The 16,564-nt window shown below is 47.0% G+C and overlaps 1 protein-coding gene across 4 annotated transcripts in view; it reads left to right on the top strand.

Moving 5' to 3' along the window:
* The window catches only part of CHCHD6 (coiled-coil-helix-coiled-coil-helix domain containing 6), a 169,589-nt gene that overhangs the window by 56,654 nt on the left and 96,371 nt on the right, over positions 1-16,564 (top strand). For all 4 annotated transcript variants that reach the window (XM_073351350.1, XM_073351351.1, XM_073351349.1 and 1 more), the window contains one exon: positions 5,952-6,035. In XM_073351350.1, coding sequence (XP_073207451.1) covers positions 5,952-6,035 — 84 coding nt within the window. The remainder of the gene's footprint in view (positions 1-5,951; positions 6,036-16,564) is intronic.

Below are 16,564 nucleotides of genomic sequence, written 5' to 3'. Positions count from 1 at the left end.
ACTCAACCTCTTAAACATGGACACAAAATGGATCAGCAGCATCCTATTTAGAAACCAGTGTGGTGTTACATATTTCTTCCTCCATCCTTTGTTAGTGAAAAACTTTTTACATTAAAAATGTTTCTGATGCTTTGTTTGCCACCTGCAGTTTCAATCCTCTGTGAAATTTATAATCTTCTCCACAGCAGCCAGCTCTGTTTGGGACATCACAGGCTTCTGACTTCAGGTGAGGAATAAGCAGCAGGACAAGAGGAGCTCTTAATAAATATCCTGCATTCAGGCAAAATGTCCCTAGTTGCCTAACCCAGTTTTGTAATGTTTGGTATAGTGAATATTTCAAATGACACATGTTCTGACTGTACCGTACATACTTCAAACATTATGATAAAGTGTACTGAAGTTCCTAGTCATAACAGCTGGGGGTAGAGGAAAACAGAAAGCAATTTTCAAGCACATCTGTATCTAAATAGACTTTCTCAAGGCACTTCAGTGGAGTTATTTAAAATGAGCAAATCATTGAAAACATGTCTGAATTACAAGTAAAACTTTTTCAGTAGAACCTCTGGTCTGTAGTTCAACTGGATAATGGTGATAGTGGAGAGAATGATCAGAGAAGTTCATTGGAAATGAGGTATTGGTCCGGTCACTGGGGACTAGCATGGGATTCAGGAGACCTGGCTTCAATTCCCTGCTTGGCACAGACTTCCTGTGTGACCATTGACCGGTCACTTAGTCTCTTTGTGCCTCAGTGCCCCATCTGTGTCAGTATAAGAGGTGCAACTGGCTCCCTTCCACCCCCCCCCCCACCCCCCCAGTTCTTTCTTACCGCCAGTGATGGTGCTGGGATGTCTCCTTGCTTGGGCAAGTTTTCTTATCTCTGTGTCTAGTAGTAAATTAGTTGTTTAAAGTTTGTATAGTTAATAGTTTAGTTTGTTAGTCCCGTATGGGACTCAGCCTAGGGATGGGGCATGCCCTGGTCCCCGGGCTTCAAACCTTGTGACTGTTGTAAAAATCCTATGCCAGTCGGTGATCCCCATAGAAGCTGTTTGAAGTGTTTAGGGCAGGGGTTGGCAAATTACGGACTGCGGGCTGGATCCGGCCAGCGGGACTGCCACCCCCATGGCGCCACAGGGTGAAGGCGGGCTCCCTGCCTGCCCTGGCCCCGTGCCGCTCCTGGAAGTGGCCAGCACCATTGCCCCTGCTCCTCCAGGGGCCACAGGGACAAGGGCTCCATGCACTGCTCTCAGCTGCAGGCACCGCAGCTCCCATTGGCCGGGAATGGGGAACCACGTCCAATGGGAGCTTCAGGGGAGGTACCCGCAGGTGAGGGCAGCGCGCGGAGCCCTCTACCCCCTCCCTTCCCCCAGGGGCTGCAGGGACATGGTGCTAGAGCGGCACAGGGCCAGGGTAGGCAGGGAGCCTGCCTTAGCCCCGCTGTGTGCTGCTGCTACCCCGGAGCTGCTCCAGGTAAGCAGCACTGGGCCGGAACTTACACCCTGAACCCCTCCTGCACCTCAACCCCCTGTCTTGAGCCCTCTCCCACATTCCACACCCTTCCTGCACCCCAGCCTCCTGCCCTGAGCCCCCTCTTGCACCCCAACCCCTTCCCCTGAATCTCTTCCTGCACTGCACACCCCTACCCCAGCAATACATTCATGGCCCTGAATACAATTTCCCCACCCAGATGTGGCCCTCGGGCCAAAAAGTTTGCCCAACCCTGGTTTAGGGTAAACCCATGTGAGCGACAAGTATCACATTTGCAAGAGCTTCAGGCCGTGGTGAAAAAGGAGCGGGACATTCGTCTCCAAGCGCTCCTTGTGGAGTCGGCCCTTGCACTGGCCTCAGAGCCGACGAGACTGGACTCTCTTCCAAGCACTGAAGCCTCGGTGCAGAGTGCGCGGCTGGCACCGACCTCCAACTGGTGCCGATCCCCATCCCCATACCAGCTAAAAAGCAAAGAAAGACCAGGAGGGGGTGTTCTCCTATGTCCTGTAAAGGGAAGGAGAGAGCTGGAGGAGAACAAAGACCCACGCGGGGCAGTTCTTCCCCTCCAGACAGTGGTCAGGTTCCAACTCCTGCTGTGCTGTCCAGCCCACTTCAAGACCCGCCCGCCACCCTGTGAAGCGGAAGAGGCACTCGGCATGTGGAGGTGCTGTCTATGCTGGAGGCCATTCAGGCCACTAAGGACATTCTGTCCCTTCTGGTGCCGCCCACGCTGGCCACTGAGGTGCCCTGTTTGAGGGGTAAACCTGCCTTGGGACCCTTCCAGCGGTCTCCATCAGTGCGGCATTACTCCTCTTGCTCTGTGCCAGGAGGCCCCTCTGTCTGTGGGACTTCTGCATTCAGCATGCAATCCACCTGGATGCCTTGCACCTCCACAGCATCCGGAACACGCTGATGGATCGTCTCATCAGGTCCTTCTTCTCTCACCACAAGTGGTCCCTTCACTTGGAGGTCATCGGAATGCTCTTCCAGAAGTGGGGAGCTCCCCGAGTGGACCTGCTCGCCACCAGATAGAACAGGAAGTGTCATCAGTTTTGGTCTCTCCAAGGCCTTGGCAGAGTCTCACTATCCGATGCTTTTCTCCTGTCTTGGTCAGGAGACCTGATGTACACATTCCCGCCAATTCCGCTCATAAGCAAAGTCCTCTTGAAGATCAAGAGGGACAAGGCACAGGTCATTATGATCGCCCCAGCATTGGTTCGGCATGCTCATGGACTTGGCCATAGCAACCTTGTGGCCACTTCCCAACTGCCTGGATCTACTCTCGCAGGATCACAGTCGACTCCTGCACCCGAACCTTACAGCTTGGATGCTGTGTGGCTGAATTCAGAGGAGCAAGCCTGCTTTAGTCAGCTACAGCAGGTTCTCTTGGAGAGCAGAAAGCCTTCCACCAGAGCAACTTGTCTGGCAAAGTGGAAGCGTTTCTCCTGCTGGGTGTCGGAGCGAAATGTCTCCCGGACCCAGTAGTCTCTGCAGTCCATCCTGGATTACCTGCTTCACTTAAAGCACCAAGGTCTTATCTTCTCTTTGATCAAGGTGCACCAGGCAGCCATATCGGCCTTCCATTCTCACATCCAGGGTAGATTGGTATTCTCACGTGAGATGCTGATCAGTGTTCCTGAAAGGCCTTGAAAGACTCTTTCTGCCGATCTGGGACCTGGTTCCACAATGGGACCTCAACCTGGTACTCTCCAGGCTCACAGGTCCATTCTTTGAGCGTATGGCTTCTTGTTCCCTAGGGTTGCATTCCTTGTAGCTATTACCTCGGCGAGATGTTGCCAAGATTAAAGCCCTGTCTTTGGAGCCCCCATAAACGGTATTCTACAAGGACAAGGCCCTTTCCTGCCAAAGGTGGTGTCACACTTCCATGTCCACTAGGATATCTTCCTCCCAGTGTTCCGTCCAAAGCCTCACATGACCAATGAGGAGAGGCGGCTGCGCACTCTAGCTGTCAGGTGTGCCCTGGCTTTCTGCCTGGAGCGCACCAAGCTCTTTTGCAGATCGATCCAGCTCTTTATCACAATAGCAGACAGGATGAAGGGCCTTTGGGTGTCCTCTCAGAGAAAGTTGAGTTGGTTCACCACCTGCATCCGTAGTTGTTACGAGTTGGTGCAGGCTGTGAAGTGAAGGCTTACTCAGCTAGGGCTCAGACATTTTCAGCTGCCTTCCTGGCACATGTCTCTATCCAGGACATCTGGAGGACCACAACATGTTCTTCAGGATCCACATTCACAATGCATTACACCATCACACAGCAAACCAGAGATGACGCTGAATTTGGCAGAGCTGTGTTGCAATCGACATGTCCATGAACTCCTACCTGCCTGCGATGGTACTGCTTGGGAGTCACCTACAATGGAATGGGCATGAGCAAGCACTCGAAAAAGAAGAAATAGACGGTTATCTTTCGTAACTGTTGTTCTTGGAGGTGTGTTGCTCATGTCTATTCCATGACCCACCCTCCTTCCCCTCTGTTGGAGTTCCAGCAAGAAGGAACTGAGGGAAGGGGGGAGCCAGCGGGGCCCCTTATACTAGTGCATTCTCATGCCATTCCAGAGGGGGCCAGAGCCAGTCCTCTATGGATACCACTAAGGGAAAAGCTTCCAGCACCAGTGCATGTGGTGAGCACGCACAACTACAATGGAATGGACATAAGCAGCACATCTCAAAGAACAACAATTACAAAAGTTACTAGTCTTTTCCAGGCCGTCTGCAGACTCAGGGATTTGATTACGCTTGAGTCACATTTAAGCTTTTCTTTGCAACCATGAGGAATAGAAACTTTTTTTTAATATGGAAGCTGAAATTCTTCTTTAACCACATGACTCCTGGAGCTGGGGCTTTAGGCACAGGCCTATAGTGTGTATGCCTTACTCTGGTCCTAAATGGCAGGGAAAGCAAGCATGGGAACCAGAAAGGTTCAAATCTAGTTACCACTTCAGAGAAGTTGACCATTACCATCCCTGTAAAGATGATGCATGTAACAAAAAAGCCGCCTCCTTGCTGCTTTACCAGCATCTTTTTCCATTCCCCCATCCCTCTCTAACTTAAAAGATCCCCTCATTATACCACAGTGTATCCATCATCAGGATAGCAAATAGAAGGAAACACACAGCAACTCGCTTTCAGATGTAATTTTTCTCATTAACAATGACGGCTGGCTGTAAAATGACAGGTCTGAGCCCACAGGGGACATTCCTGTCCAGGCTGCTTAATCCTATCGGACAAGCATCCTCTACCATTGCATCGGGCATCATTAAAAGTTAAGAATGATGCTGCTGGGATCTGTGTATGTATTAGCAGTGTTTGCATTCGTGTGAAACGGTTTAATAATTTTGCCTTTGAAAGGTCCACTGCCTGGTGATAAGTTAGGTGGTCATGCAGACTTTTGGGGGCACAAGTTCCATCCTCCTCCACTGCAATTTTAATGTTGCTGATTTTTATTTTAAGCTGTTAATAAGAAATATCAGTTCAGTTCCATCAATGCCGTGTTATCTCAATGCCACTCCAACATAGGGGTGAGTGTGCAGTGAACTCCTAACTGTACAAAACTGTTCTCTGAATGGGGAAGCTATGTTCCTATAATACTTTTCTTGTCCTGTTTTTTCTGGCTGATGACTTTAAGCTTGTGTTAGGATGCCTGACTTGCTGTTTGAAGAGTCAAACACACTGTAACCATGTGCTTTATTACAAGGAAGCAAAAAAATCCTATTTTTAAAAAAAGGGTGTTGGGTAAGACCTAAAACAAAGGTTGGGGGCCAAGTATACTAAGTGAGCGGGGGGAGGGGCCAATAGGCAATGGGGATGGAAAGAAACTTGCCACCTTATTTAGGCACTAAGTAAGTATAAAAGCAAATGCATTGGCAATTAAGTGTGTGTGGATACGGTTTGAATATTCAGGGTTACCCTCAAGATCTTAAGAATAAGTTGACTCTTGTGTGACTTCTCTTAAACCCCAAGTGGTAGGAGTTTGAAGGTGGCTTTTTGTTTTGTATTTTAAAGCATCTAGACACCTAAGGGAAGTGGTAGAAGTCCTTTTATATGAGAGATTTGGCTCTAGACTAGATGGGAACTCTGGAAAAGGCAGGGGAAAGTCCTACATTTGTCATATGGGTCACTTCTATGATTATGCATCTTAGATGATTTATATTGCCATTCTTTTAATAGGGAGAAGGAATACATGTCGGGTAGAAAACGGAAGTGTGATGGTGACAGCTCTTTAGAACTTTGAGAGCAATCCTAAGTTAAAGCAAGTGTATGTTTAATGTGGTGAAGGTCTGACTGAATTCCATTTGGAGAGACCTGGTTTGAGCCCCTCTCCACCAGTCCTGGTTGATGTGTGGTTTCTGGACTTCTTTCAGTCCTCTTCTTGTCCTGCTATTCTTGTCCCTTTAGCTCTCCTCTTCACCATTCTGATCTGTTGATAGGCTGTTTGCTCTTCCTCCTAGGCACGGGAACTACAGTGCAAGGAGGCGGAGCTGAAACGGCGAGACGCCTTCTGTAAGGAGCAGTTGGCCCGTATTGAGAGGAAGGTAAGGCTATGTTGTCTTTCATTCACAGTGGCTGAATGCTAATGGGCTCAGACATGGATCCGAGTGGATCAGCAGAGAAGAGAAACAAGAAGCATTGTGCTGAAACCTGGAACTGTCAGTCCCCATTATTTATCTCCCACATCCACCTTATGCAGTTAAATCAAACAGCTCCACAAACAGAACCTTTAAACAACTCACATTTGAAAGATAATTGGTTTTTAATTGGATGATTTTTTAAAAACTAGTTTATAATAATTCAGGTTTTTATTTTTCTCTCTCACCACAGGGTTTAGTTGAAAGCAAAGTTGCCTTGTTTTTATTGCTTTTGTTAAAAATCCATGGCCAAAAAAATAAAAATAATCTCAAATCTTGCTATACATATGAATTAAAGTTGTATTATTTTTCTCGGAGGATCCCAACAGATCAAAGTGTGTTGCTGCAATGCACTGTCTGTTTTGTGCTGGATAAGCCTTTGAAATGAATGTGATTTAAAGAGACACTGTCAGGCATCTTTTAAGCCTGAAATGACCTTTGAAAATCCATTTAGGGATTTCAATCTCTTCTCTAAACGTGGGATTTGCTTCTGTTTAATTGTTTACCATGATGAGTTTTTAAAAATTGACGTAATAAAAATCGGAACAGCCACACTGTTCCTTATGAACTGAAGTGTTTTTCTCTCCCTGACAAAATGAAATAATGTTAGTAGTAGTATTTATTTTGTAATAAACATGAATAATATTCTACAATGGAAATTAATTAGACCTTGTGACAGAGAGGTTTCACAGCTCTGACTTCTAGTGATGTTGCATGCCTGAGAAAAATGCAATGAGGGAGAAGGTGGATCCCAAAGAGACAGTGGAATTTGTGCATCTGCTTTACTACTAACGTGCAGTGTGATAGTGGCCCATTTTCACTGGAAAATTACATTGTAAAAATAGGAAGACCCTATTAGCATATCTAGTTTCCTTTTCTCTCCCTTTGCTAGTGCATGTTTGTTCTGTACTGTACTTTTTAATGCCATTAATGGTGAAACATATATCCAGGAGCAGTTTCATGTTGCACATTGTGGCAACACTTTTATCTGTATAATTAATTGAAAAAACAAACTACTAAAACTACCACTTAATGCTGCAATAAATTCAGGTTTTAATTCAGTTTATGGATAATGGAGATTGAGATTCCACTGCACAAACAATCCACCCGCTATCACTCTAACTATCACAGTCATCCATATGTTCATATGTAAAGGGAATTTTGCAATTTCTTGGCCTCATGCTGTGTCTCTTGTATTTGTTCCCTCCAGATTTGGTTTCCCAAAGTGGAAACTGCTAGGAGTATTTGTGTGTCTGTTCTTTTTGCAGACTTGTGGGCTGGAGAGAAGTTGTGTCCAGCCTTGCCCTCCCCTTGAGGCCTTTTTATATTCTGTGGTTCCCTTTGCAATCCTCCTGTATAGGACTAACCTTTTAAATACAAGGTGACTGATGCTTTGGCTACAGGAGTTTCACTTGATTTGAGATCAGATGGAAGACCTTTAGTCCCATTCGAATTGCTGGTGCATAGAGCTTTTCCTTCTTTAGTGAGTAGGTAATAAGGGCAGACTTTGTTTCCTAGCTCAAAACAGTAGATTGTTTTGACCCTTAAACATGAACATTTTATGGTAACAAAAGAGAAGAAAATCTCCAACTGTTAGTCTAGATTGGAGCTGGAGGTGTGGGAGCTAGGTCGGGAGATGAGAGAGATGTACTTGAAATAGTGTAATAAAGCTTAATTGTATTAGTTTTGGAAAAGGTTTTCGATCTTTTCTGTGGATAATTTTATTCTTATAATGGTTGGAAAGATGGAAAACTCAGCACAGAACAATCTTTTTTATTAGCTATTGCTTTTATATAATTCCACTTTCACTTGCTGAACACACACAGACCTTGATGGCTTCTGTAGTCACTGTTTTTTAGACTCTTCCAATTGAACCTTTTTTTTTTTTTAAGAGGTTTGGTGGGAGATGAGTTAGGGGGAGCATCTGAACAGCTGTTGTTTTCCTTCTCCAGTGTTTCAAAATGTCACGGAAGGACATTTGGATTGCCAAAGCTAGATGGTTTGGGGGTGGCTCGTGGGGGGCGAAGGGGAGGTGATGATTCAATATAGAGCTAAAGAACCCAAAATCATACTTGGAAAGAACAAGCTGTCAGGAATTCCCTGCCTGTACTTTGCTTATCTGAAGCATGGGTTTGGCTTGGTCCCCACTTGCGTGTGGTAACAGAATGCGAAAGCATTAGACTTTTGTATTTATCTATTTTCGAGGGATGTTTTTAACTTCTTTGCTGGCTTCAGGAACAGACCTAGTTCTCCATCTGAGGTTTTCTCACTGAGTAACCAACCATTCACTTCATAGGACATCAGGATAATCACACCACACTGGAGAAGCGTATTTCATAGGAATGGCAGAATTGCCATCTGGATCAGACCAGCGCTTTATCTGGTCCAGTGGCCAATTTCAGATGTTTCAACAGGAGAAGTTTACCCCCCCCCCCGCAAAAAAAAAAAAAAAAGAAAGAAAATTACTACCCTATGTTGTGCATAATTATGGAATAATTTGCCCACAGGGGAAGTGTCATCCTGATTGCTGTCAGTTAGAGGTTGACATATGCCCTGAAGCATGAGGGTTTATATCCCTTAAAAAAAATTTATACCATTGAATGAGTCTGTGGATATTCCCATTATTCACATAAACGTGTAGTTCATTTTTTGAATCCGACTGAGTTCTTGGCCTCAATGATATATTGTGGCAGTGGATTCCACAGGTTAACCATGCATTCTGCAACGTTTCGTTTTATCTGCTTTAAATGTTTCCTTTTAACGTCATTGACTATCCCCTTGCTCTTGTATTCTATAATAGGGTTAATGAGTGCGCCCAATTTACCTTCTCTGTGCCATTCATTATCTTTTTATACTTCTGTCCAATCCCCTTTTACGTATCTCTCCATTAAACTAAACAATCTCTACCTTTTCAACCTCTCATCCTATGAAAGTTTTTTCCAGGCCTCTGATTTTTGTTGCCTGTCTCTGAAACCTCTCTCCTGCTGTGCTTTAAGATAGGGTGTCAGGGCTGATTCCCCACTCTGGCACTTTGAGTACAGAAGGTGGGGGCCTGCAAGGATTCTAAAAATTAATACGGCCACTCCAGGCTTGTATCAAACTCTCGAGGTTACAGCTTTTCTCTGACCTTGGATGGGTAGATGCTGCCACCACCCAAGTGAAAAAAAACCCTTTGAGAACCCAGGGAGGCACACTTGGGAATTCCTTCCTGTGGGGTACCCTCAAGCCTTTTCAGCACCCCCCTCCCCCCCCCCGGAAGAGCTGAGAAAGAAAACAAAGGAAATCAGCTGTTGCCACCAGCTAATTAAACAACATATGCACAAACCTCTTAGGGACACCCAAATCCGAAAATCCGATCCTGTTCTTAAAAAAGGTACATTTTATTAAAAACAAAAGAGAGAAAATACATCTGGAACTTAGGCTTTTTGCTAGGTTTAAAAAAAAAAACAAAAAACAATTACAAGGATTAAGCATCAAGATAGCTTTCTGAGGTCCAGTTTAAAGGTTACAGGCAAAACGAAAGCACCTGGGGTTAGCACAGAGGAGTCCACAAGCCATAAAGAGATAAACCTAATCGCGTCTTCCTAGACATTTCCTGATCTACTTGCATATCTGGCGTTTCAACTGAGTAGTTTCTAGCTTCAGCCCTGTCTCTGCTCTCCGGGAGAGCAACACAGCCCGACAAAGGGTAAGCTTTTTTTTTTTCTCCCCCAATTTTAAAAAGTTCTCACCTTCCCATTGGCTCTTTTGGTCAAGTGCCCACTCCCTACGCTTTACAGGTAAAGCAAGTAGCGCATAGCTACTAACAGGAATTTTATAGCTAACTGACTGGCTGGGTGTCCATAAAAGGGAGCTTCCCCCCACCCTTCATTTATCACAGAGGGTCACCAGAACTGAACTCAGTAGTTCCATGGGATGCAGCACTGAAGATGTTACTTCGCTGAAGACCTTAATTTGAAGGACTAGACTGGGTAAATATATTAATTATCTCTCTAATTTGTAACCTTCAGAGAGGCAGTGATATCTAGTTGTCTGAGCACAGGACTGGAAGCAAGGCAGTTCTGATTTCTAATGGTAGTTTCCTCTCTTTTTGAATGTGGGCACATCATTTCATCTTTCTGCCTCAGTTTTTGAATCTGTGAAATAAGAAGAACTCGTAGGTAGATAATTGCTTCCCTTGGGGTGCTGTGAGGATTAGTGTATTTGCCCAGTGCTTTGAAGCAGTACAGCTACAGAAATGTGAAGAATTTTTTCTTTGGCCTTTATGCTGATTGGGTGAAGTCTCGGGTACATCTAGTTCTTCTTTGAGTGCTTGCTCATATCTATTCCAATTAGGTGTGCTCGCGCCGCGTGCACCGTTCACCAGAAGGTTTTTCCCCTAGCAGCACCCATTGGGTCGGCTCTGGAGCCCCCTGGAGTCGCGCCTTCATGGCGCCACATATAGGGCCCTGATGATCCACTGCCTCTCCAGTTCCTTCTTACCGTCTGTGGCAGTTGTCGGAACGTACGAGCGATCCTCGAGCATATTTTCTGTAAATAGTTAAAGATAGTTTTAAAATTGTTAGTTAGACATCTGGACTTGGGGTACCGGGCAGGGGGGATGTTTTCCTTCCCCATTCCTCTCCCAGGCCCAGGGCATGCCTCAGACCCAGGGGTTTAAGCAGTGTGGAGTTTGCCAGAAGCCTATGCCAAAGGGCAACCTGCACTCAGCTTGTGTAAAATGCTTGGGGGAGTGCTATCAAGCAGACAGGTGCAAGATCTTGTAGGAGCTTTCGCCCCCGCATGAAGGAGGCACACAGACTAAAGTTGCTGCTAATGGAAGCAGCTCTTGGCCCCTCAGTCTGAGTCGAGCCCCATGGACGCGGCATTGGCTTCGGTCCGGGAGGTACTGAGGAAGGACTCTGGGGTCAGAGACTACCAGCACTCCCCTCCACTGAGCATGGCGCAGGATCATTCTCTGCACCACTCACGGTCTCCTGTCCCAAAGAAGCAGCACAGGAAGACTGATAGAGGGCAGTCCCCTTCCCGCGCATGAGAATGTGAACTCAAGGGAGGGAGACTAGTGCAAGACAGTACCTTCCCTCCAGCTCAACAGCTGGCACCATTGATTCCGGGCCCACGAGAGGGACCGGTGAGTCTGGTGCCACCAGCAGAGACCCAGGTGGAGGACCTTTTCGCACCCGAGACTTATGAGATGGCGCAGAATGTGATAACATTGACAGGTCCGAACTCCCCCGACCATGGTGTCACGGCACCAGTCCCGAGTCCCCCAATGACTCAGAGGCCACCGGTGAAGTCCAGGGTCAAGCCGGCTATGACTTGGCAATGATCTACATCGCCCCGCTACCAACGGGCATAGCGCCGCCATGATCCCTGCGCACAGCCTCATCCGACAGTGACTCGTGTGTCCTGGAGAAGCTGACGTCATAGCCGCCAGCACTCCCAGTCAGTGGGGATGACCCAAACCTTTCCCCTGGTACCGTGGCCACTGCATTGGCAGGTACCGGCTCCGATGCCGACCCAGTGGCCCTTCTGGACCCCGTGGGCTTTCCAGCAGTCCCAGGGGTCCGCCTTGGTATTCTCTTTTTCTGTCGTGTCCAACTGCGTCTAGGGCCAAGGATTTCTCCCGGGAATCAGCCACCACTACCACCACCAGCGCCGTGTTTGTTACCACGCCTGGCACCGACAACAGACCCGGCATTGTACCCGGCACTGTGGCTACACTTCGTACCATGGATGGTACCGTGGCTGCCGCCGCAACTGGTACCATGGCTGGCTCCGAAGCAGACTCTGAGTTGGGACGGAGCCACAGTGTTTTGAGGAGTGGCATTGGCAGGGGGGCCCCTCCCAAATTCCAGACTCCTCCTCATCACTTCCAGACGAGGTGGTGGCAGGGACATCCTCGGGACATCCAGGGACCCCTGTTCCTGACAGCGGAGCCCACTGTGAACTTCTGCAGCAGGTCGCTCAGAACCTCTGGGTATAAATGGAGGAGGTCACCGAGTGTCAGATCTAATGTCAGATCGAGTGTCAGGTGTCAGATCTAATGCTAAGCATTTTATCTCCAGCAGGATCCACCAAGGTGGCCCTTTCCCTGATAAAGACCATTCAGGAGAACACAAAAACCCTGTGGCAAACACTATCTTCTCTGGCTTGTACAGCTAAGGGAGTGGAGAGAAAGTACTTTTCACCCTCCAGGGGCTATGAATACTTGTTTACCCATCCCCTGCCAGAGTCGTTGGTAATGGCGGCTGTCAATGCAAGGGAAAGGCAAGGGCAACAAGGACCTACCCATCAAGCTAAGGATGCAAAGAAGCTGGACCTCTCTGGGAGAAAGATATACTCCACTGGAGGGCTCCAGCTTCAGACTGCAAACTAGCAGGCAATCCTTAGCCAATATAACTTCAAGTCTTGGGACGCAATGTTCCAGTTCTCTGACCTTGTCCCATCAGATTTTCAGCTGGAATTCTCAGCGCTCATGGAAAAGGGCAAGATGGTCACCAGGACATTGCTGCAAGTGGCATTAGACTCAGTGGACTCTGCAACATGGATGATGTCTTTAGGCATTACAATGTGCTGTTGCTCATAGCTGCAGGCCTTGGCCTCCCTGGGGAGGTCCAGCAGACAATTCAGGACCTACCATTTGAGCGGGCCACGTTATTTTCGGAGAAAACAGACTTGAGAATCCACAGTCTGAAAGACTCCCGAGCCACTCTAAGATTGCTGGGTCTGCGCACCCCTGCCACCCAGCGTAGATAATTTAAGCCTCAACCCACAACACAACCATACCAGGGGTAGTTTAAGCAGGACCAGAACTGTAGGCATCCCAGAAACCAGAACCGCCATCGCCAACCCCCGATTAACAGGCGGTCTGGGTCGTCCAGGCAGCCACCACGCCCTAAGCAGACATTTTGGGGATGCGCCTGAGGGCGTTATACCAACCTCTCAACTGGATCCTTCTTTTCCATTTTTGGAACATCTATCCCATTTCTACCGAGCATGGTCCCAAATCACTTCAGGCCCATTGGGTCCTCCGCATGGTAGAGATGGGATATTCTCTCCAATTTTCCTCGCCCTCACTCCCCTTCACCGTCCCTCTTCAGGGACCCCTCTCATGAGCAACAGCTTCTCATTCAGGAGGTAGAAACCCTCCTATCAGCGAGGGTGTGGAGAAGGTTCTGCCGGAGCTCAGGGGTAAGGGGTTTTATTCCCGGTATTCCTTAATACCAAAAGTAATAGGGGGCCTCGACCCATCTTGGACCTGTGCAATCTCAACAGTTCATGAAGAAACTAAAGTTTTGAATGGTCTCTTTGGCCACTATCATCCCGTCCCTGGATCCAGGAGATTGGTATGCCACCCTTGACTTGAAGGACATTTACTTCCACATTTCCATAGTCCCCGCCCCCCAGGCGCTTCTTAAGATTTACAGTTGGGAGTTCCCACCACCAATTGACAATACTACTGTTCAGCCTATCATTGGCACCTCTGGTATTTACCATCATCCGACCATCCGTATACCATTTTTTACAAAGACAAGGTGCAACTGTGACCCCACCCAGTGTTCCTCATGAAAGTGGTCTTGAGTTTCCATGCCAGTCAAGACTTATTCCTTCCTGTCTTTTTCCTGAAACCCCATGCCAATAGCCGTGAGCAGAGAGTCCATTCCCCAGATGTGCGGCATGCATTAGCTTTGTATATTGAATGAACTAAGCTGTTCCATAAGTCAAACCAGCTGTTTGTTTTGCTGTGGCGGACAGAATGAAAGGCCTCCCTGTTGTCCACGCAAAGGATATTGTTGTGGATCACATCCTGTATCCGGGTTTGTTATGATCTCGCTAAGGTCCCTGCCCCTGCTCTGGCTGCATGCTCCACCAGAGCTCAGGCATCTTCAGCCGCCTTCCTGGCCCAGGTACCAATCCAGAAGATATGCAGAGTGGCTACGTGGTCTTCGGTCCACACCTTCACTTCACATTACGCTATCACCCAGCACGCCTGGGATGATGCAGTGTTCGGCAGGGCTGTGCTTCAATCAGTGATTTCATAAACTCTGACCCCACCTCCTAGGTAAGGCTTGGGAGTTGCCTAATTGCAATTGATATGAACAAGCTCTCAAAGAAAAAACGGTTACTCACCTTCTCGTAACTGTTCTTCAAGATGTGTTGCTCATATCCATTCCAAACCCACCCACCTTCCCCTCTGTTGGAGTATCCAGCAAGAAGGAACTGGAGAGGTGGCGGGTTGGCAGGGCCCTATATGCGGCACCATGAAGGCACCGACCCGATGGGTGCAGCTAGGGGAAAAACCTTCCAGTGAACTGTGCACGCGGTGCGCAGACACCTATATTGGATATGAGCAACACATCTCGAAGAACAACAGTTACGAGAAGGTGAGTGACCAGGTTTTTCTTTTTTTTAGCAGATATTAGGAACCTTAGTCACTCTGGTCTCTTTCAGTAGTAGTTGGTGTGTAACATGGAAAAAAAGCACAACCTCTGATGGGAATTCTGAGACCAAAGTTAGAATGGGTAATGACTGTCAACTTTTATAACTCATGGAATAAGAATAAATTTTCTGTGTAGGAGGATAGCAGATTCTAGTATCCTGCATAGGGATGCAGCGCTACTCTGAGCCATCTTGTATTGGGTCCTGTGTAATTCCTGCAGTGTTATGCTAGGAAATAGGTCTCCTACAGTCAAGAGGGTTTGTACTGGAGCATTTTTCTGGATAAGGGGAACGAGGGATTGGAAAGAGAAGTCCTTCAGAGAGAATCATAGAAACAATTAAGCTTGGGGAGGAAGCTTAGGCTGAGTTGTAATGTTTAAGTTACCAATAAATGCCAGGAAGGGGTAACTTTGGACTAAAAATGAGCATATAGTCTGTTCAGAATTGGATGAGAATTGCATGTGTTTTATATGGGGGTGTGAACTGTGGGCGTTCGCCACTGCAAATGGCAGATGCATGCCTACTAAAGTGGAATGAAAAGCCGATTCAACCGCCTTTTAAACCCTTCAGATGCTGATGGGGTTTGTTGAATATACAGTTATTTTCCAGGGGACATGGGAGGAGTGGTAGATACGCTGGAGGGGAGGGATAGGATACAGAAAGACCTAGACAAATTGGAGGATTGGGCCAAAAGAAATCTGATGAGGTTCAATAAGGATAAGTGCAGGGTCCTGCACTTAGGACGGAAGAACCCAATGCACAGCTACAGACTAGGGACCGAATGGCTAGGCAGCAGTTCTGCGGAAAAGGACCTAGGGGTGACAGTGGACGAGAAGCTGGATATGAGTCAGCAGTGTGCCCTTGTTGCCAAGAAGGCCAATGGCATTTTGGGATGTATAAGTAGGGGCATAGCGAGCAGATCGAGGGACGTGATCGTTCCCCTCTATTCGACATTGGTGAGGCCTCATCTGGAGTACTGTGTCCAGTTTTGGGCCCCACACTTCAAGAAGGATGTGGATAAATTGGAGAGAGTCCAGCGAAGGGCAACAAAAATTATTAGGGGACTGGAACACATGAGTTATGAGGAGAGGCTGAGGGAGCTGGGATTGTTTAGCCTGCAGAAGAGAAGAATGAGGGGGGATTTGATAGCTGCTTTCAACTACCTGAAAGGGGGTTCCAAAGAGGATGGCTCTAGACTGTTCTCAATGGTAGCAGATGACAGAACGAGGAGTAATGGTCTCAAGTTGCAGTGGGGGAGGTTTAGATTGGATATTAGGAAAAACTTTTTCACTAAGAGGGTGGTGAAACACTGGAATACGTTACCTAGGGAGGTGGTAGAATCTCCTTCCTTAGAGGTTTTTAAGGTCAGGCTTGACAAAGCCCTGGCTGGGATGATTTAACTGGGAATTGGCCCTGCTTTGAGCAGGGGGTTGGACTAGATGACCTTCTGGGGTCCCTTCCAACCCTGATATTCTATGATTCTATGTAGACATTTGCTTGATTTCTTCTGCTGTTCTCCTCCTGTTTCTGCATTTAACCTGACCTGGAGGAGTTAAGGACAATACTACAATAAAGCAAAAAATGTATAGCTTGTTGCGTAGTGTGAAATAGCACAGAAAGGCTCAGGGTAATCTCAGTGGATGAAACAGAGCTCCCTGCTGTAGAGTGAGGTTTTCTCTGTTTTGATTTCTTAAGCAATGACTCCTACAGTAACTTCTAGTATGTAGCTATGAACAGTGTTGAGCAGTAGATACATTAATTTGCGACAATCCCCGCTCATAGGTTTTCAAAGCATTAAGTACCAGAAGAGGTAGTTGCAGCTGGTGCATATTTCTGTAGGTTGGAAAGGGATGCATTAAATAAATATCATTTTTATTGATAAAGATCTAATGCGCCTTTCCCTCTGTTTAGTTTCATGGATCTCATAATTTTGTGTGTGGCATTCACTTTGTTTGATTTGGTTAAATTAATCTCCTTCCTTCCTTGCACTTAAC

This window comes from Lepidochelys kempii, chromosome 7 (assembly GCF_965140265.1).
Source record: "Lepidochelys kempii isolate rLepKem1 chromosome 7, rLepKem1.hap2, whole genome shotgun sequence".
In the NCBI taxonomy this organism is placed as follows: domain Eukaryota; kingdom Metazoa; phylum Chordata; order Testudines; family Cheloniidae; genus Lepidochelys; species Lepidochelys kempii.
This window is presented reverse-complemented; position numbering and strand designations above follow the sequence as displayed.